Source organism: Gavialis gangeticus, unplaced genomic scaffold, assembly GCF_001723915.1.
Source record: "Gavialis gangeticus isolate Ggan-Ray unplaced genomic scaffold, GavGan_comp1, whole genome shotgun sequence".
NCBI lineage: Eukaryota > Metazoa > Chordata > Crocodylia > Gavialidae > Gavialis > Gavialis gangeticus.
Window position 1 is genome coordinate 9,615,455 of NW_017729014.1, and position 4,569 is coordinate 9,620,023.

Below are 4,569 nucleotides of genomic sequence, written 5' to 3' on the forward strand. Positions count from 1 at the left end.
ATCTCTTCCTAGTATTTCTGGGTGCTTGCTTACCCTATTGCAAAACAAATTCAGGAGAGGACAATGACTGGAAAACAGAAGTTTTGCTTATCAGGCTTGACATGACTGGCAAAACTGTGCAGAAGAAATTTTACCATAACATCTCTGGCAGTATTGAGATTGTGGGGATTCCTTTAGAGAATGGAGGTTGAGTTGGAGTAAGTTTAATGAAATCTTTGGTTCTAGAATTTAGTAAGTACAATAGCATTCTTATAAACTTTCACATGCTGTGTGAATGAATCTTCTGTGTATTGCACTAAATAATTGGCCCGAAGACTTCAACTGCAGTAATCAGTAAAGACACCATGTGGTGCTCAAATACAGCATTAGATGCAGGGACCACATCTTGGCTTCCAGGATCTGCAGTCACAGGTATAGAGACTGTAGAAACTAATTGCACTCAGGTTTCCTTTATGTGCCTTTTTTTTTTTTCCTTCAGGAGGACACGCTCCTTGCATGGACCATGCCCAGTGACTACATTTGGACCAAAGGCCTGTATGCTGCAGAACCCAAAAACGATAATGTAAGTGCCTCTTGTTCAAATGCACACTAATGTAGTTATTCCGCATTCAAGACAATTTCTTGATACCCTTTGTTGAAATCACCTTCAGATATATACACACAGTGCTTTAAAGGCTTGTTTCTAATGCTTAATTCAGGGGGGTCATATTCACCTTGCACCCTGGGTTGGATCTGGACTGCAGAGCGGCTTGCAGGCTAGATTCATTCAGGGGCACACAGTGGCAACTCTGGCTCTGACCTGGGTCATGTGGCAGTGACAGCAACAGCAGCTCCAGCATTTAATGTGCTGGAGCTGTTGCTACATGTGCTGTACTGAAGTGGCAGTTGTAGCCCCAGCACATCAGCTCCAGGATGAGGTGGTGGTGGTGGGGCTGCCAGCTACAAAGGTGAAGCCACAACAGTGGCGGTGAGCCAAGAGCTCTGGTTGTCCTCCAGCTCCTGTCATGCCTTACTTGTCTTCCTGCCACTGATTGCCATAGCCACAGGGCCCAATGACCCTGGATTCTGTGACAGGCCACTTCCCTATCATGTCCCTGCCACCTACCTTTGGTAGCTACTGGCAGGCTGGATAGAGCAGCTATGTGTGCTATATGTTTGACACCCTCCCCACGCACACACTTAATTAAATGCCTAGGTAGGGTCTGATGCATCCAAAAATCAGTGCAGCATTTACAGCACACAAGCTCTGAAAAATCATCTTATGAAGACAGATGGTGTTTCTTGAACTGCAGTCTCAAAAATAAAAACACAATATGCGTGTATTAGCTTACTGTTGTATTCAGTAAGCATAAATAAAAGCTAAGAAAGTCATTGCTTTCCCCCACCCCCTCTTCTTTTGCTTCTCCAAAAAGATAATAGAATACAATTAATATTTCTTTTTATAAATGTAAAGGATGTTGTCTGCCTAAAGATATCTCTACATTCTCTCCCATGTCTTATTTCTGTAGCTCAGCATGGTTAACTAGTCTTAATGGACAGGGTCAGTAAGGCTTGCCATAATACATCACCTTATATGAAGTTTCAGGAATGCACTGCATTCTTTCAAACAGTTGGAAATATTGGATTGAAACAAAGGAAATGATATGCATAATCTAAATTTACAAATGAACAAAAATTAACTTTTTTTCCTTAATTTAACAGCAGTTGTCAAATAATCTTGCATTTCTAGCTAGGGACGTTGTATTCTTCCTTCTGTTTGCTGGTAGTAAGCAGTATCTTGGGGATACAAGGCTGGGTCTGATAATCAACTTGCATGTATAAACACTGGGCACTAGTGTTGAACTTTAAGCAGCCGCAAGAATGGGAATCCTGAGGGAGGAACTGAGATGTCCTATACAGTGTATGGGGAGAGATGGGCATTTCAGGAGGAGAAGGGGATATGGCCAGTAAGCTGGTTGGGAAGCTGCCTGCATCTGTCTAGAGCTAGGTGATAGGGACTGGTGAGGACAAGAGCATGCCATAAATTCTGACCCCAGGATACTGCACTCAAGGCTGAAGGGAGGCATCTCTACTGGAGGTCCACAGTAAGGTGCTGCGAAATGGCACCGTTCCGTTTCGCCTTGAGTTTTGATGGTTCAACGGAACAGTGGTTCATCTCTAATTTCATTTAGAGTCGAAACAGCTGTTCCGTTCCCTTCCATCAAAACAGCATTGAAACAGCCTTTCTGTTTCGAGTTTTGCTGGGGATGGGGAGTGAGAGCAGCGCGGTCTAGTGTGGGGAATGGGAAATCAGCCCAGCTGGGCTGACTTCCCTTCTCTAGCCTATAGTCAAAACATTTTGAAAGTTGAAATGTTTTGACCAGCCTCGTGTTGTTTCAAGGCTATTTCGAGGGCCTTTGTTTTGTTTTGATTTTGCTGTTTCGACCTCATAAGTGGTCGGAATGAAATCACCGGTGAAATTTTGCACAGCCCTGAGTCCTCTGCTGGAAGTAGGAGTTTATGCCACTTCTTTCAGACAACTAAGCAAAGTTCGCTCCTGTTCCTTAACACAACTGGTGGTGCTGCACCCCTTTTATAGAAGTCTCACCTCTCAAGTACTTGCTCAGGAAGGGTTGGATTCAAGTTCTGTTCTGTCTTGTTTGGCAGTGCCCCCACCCAAAATAGCCTTCAGGCCACTCATGGGAGGTGGGACTGTGGGTTTGGATCCCCTCAGGCAGGACTGTCCCTGAGGGGGGGCAGATCAGGGTGACTGACTGCCTCGGGCCTCATGGACAGTGCCATACAGGCCATACTGCCAGCAGCTTCTGTGGGTAGTCACCCCCCTCCCCTACGCTGCCATTGGCTTCTGCAGGTGGTTTCCATTGATGTGCCCCATGCCCCACACGCCCCTAGGGATGGCTCTGCCCTCAGGTAAGAAGAGGGATTCAGCCTCGCCCCCTTCTGGGCAAGTGCCCCAGGCTATTATGCAAATTGGGTATCACCAGCAAGCTGTGAAAGTGCTATAACAGTTTTATGTGATCCCTGATTCTGCATTATATTAGGCATAGTCTGAAAACACCTGCTGGATTGAGTTTCTCTTATGGTGCTTAGGTGAAGGCTTATCTGCTTTCTGGAGCCTGAGTGAGCTTAAGCATGAGCTTGGTGAGCTGCTCAGCTTTGTCAAGACTCTGGCAGTTCTATGTATCCCATGCACTTGGGAAACTTTGAAGTCAAACAAGGAGGTGCTTAAGGTTAGAGTTTTTGATGTCTCCTGAGCTAGACAGCAACTGAGCAAGGGTTTTAAGGATTGCAGCTCTGGTTTTAAGCACCCAAATTCTGCTTGAGGAGGGTTTGTTTGTTTGTAGATCTGGTGCCTCTCTTCTGGTCCATTGTATAGATGCTCCCCTTTCTCCTCTATAGTCTAATTTGCAAAAGAGAGATTTCCTGCTAATACTGACTAAACTTAATGTTGGTTGTAGTGCATGCAAGAGACAGAATAGTTCCTGTAGGTAGTATGCTCTTGTGCTTTCTCCCCATCCTGCCCCCCAAGTTGCAGATTGGTGTCACCTTTCAATGTCCCACTTCTATGCATTTTTGTTGTTGTTGTTTACTGCATTCTTTGTTTCCTTTGTTGTTGTCAGGTTGCTTCAATCGCTTTTATAAGTCACTTGCCCTCAAAAGTTTATCATAGAACAATAATGAATATAGGGGTTTGTTACTTTTAGAGTGTGTAGTAGGTCCAAAGCAATAATGAGACATGTTGCATTGCATTATGGGGTCATATCACCAGATTCTGGCATTTTTCTGGATCATTGAAACCTGGCCTTATCTTGGTTCTGCCAGATATGGTGTTTGGAGGAGGAAGCAACCAAATGCACTGTTCTCTTAGTGTGGCCTTCAGCTAGCTGTCAGAGTGGCTGTTGGTCATGAACCTAACTGATTCAACATCTCATTTAGGTCATATATGCTCAACCTGTTCTTACATTGTAAAGGAAATGGATGCATGCAGGCTCTATTCTAAAAGATCTTTACAGCACATTTCTCAAAATAAATTATGTTAGATTCTATTAACAGTTTTATAGTAACCAGGAGAAATGGATAAAATGATTAGCACTGTATGGCAGGATTTTGTTTGAACCGTGCCCTTTTGTTAGATTAAAGTTCAAATCACATATTTCTGTTGATCTATATTGGATTAATTCGGGGAGAGACTGTCAAGGTATCACCTAAATTGCAGGTTTTGTGTGGCAAAATCTAAACTTATAAAATGGTGCATTTGGTACTATGGTTTCCTATGCATGTGCTCCAGTGCCTTCTGATTAGAACATGTTGGCCCAAATTCGATAAATGGAGTCTGCTGGAGCACGATTAAAACACTCCAGCATGCTGTAGTGCCTCGTGTATTCAGTGTCCTGTGTTTCAAAGTGGCAGTGAGAGTGTTTTAACTAACATTCAAGGTTTAGTTAAAGTGCCCCTGCCACCATTTTGAAAGGCAGGATGCTGAATACACAAGACACTGTGGGCATTTTAATTAGAGCAGCTCCCAAGAGCCATTCTAATTAAAATGTCGTGTGTCCGTGTCTCCCCCCC

The 4,569-nt window shown here is 44.0% G+C and overlaps 1 protein-coding gene across 2 annotated transcripts in view; it reads left to right on the top strand.

Moving 5' to 3' along the window:
* NADK (NAD kinase) overlaps positions 1–4,569 on the top strand; it is a 52,978-nt gene that overhangs the window by 27,159 nt on the left and 21,250 nt on the right. For both annotated transcript variants that reach the window (XM_019511696.1, XM_019511695.1), the window contains exon 3: positions 479–562. In XM_019511696.1, the coding sequence (XP_019367241.1) occupies positions 479–562 (84 nt within the window). The remainder of the gene's footprint in view (positions 1–478; positions 563–4,569) is intronic.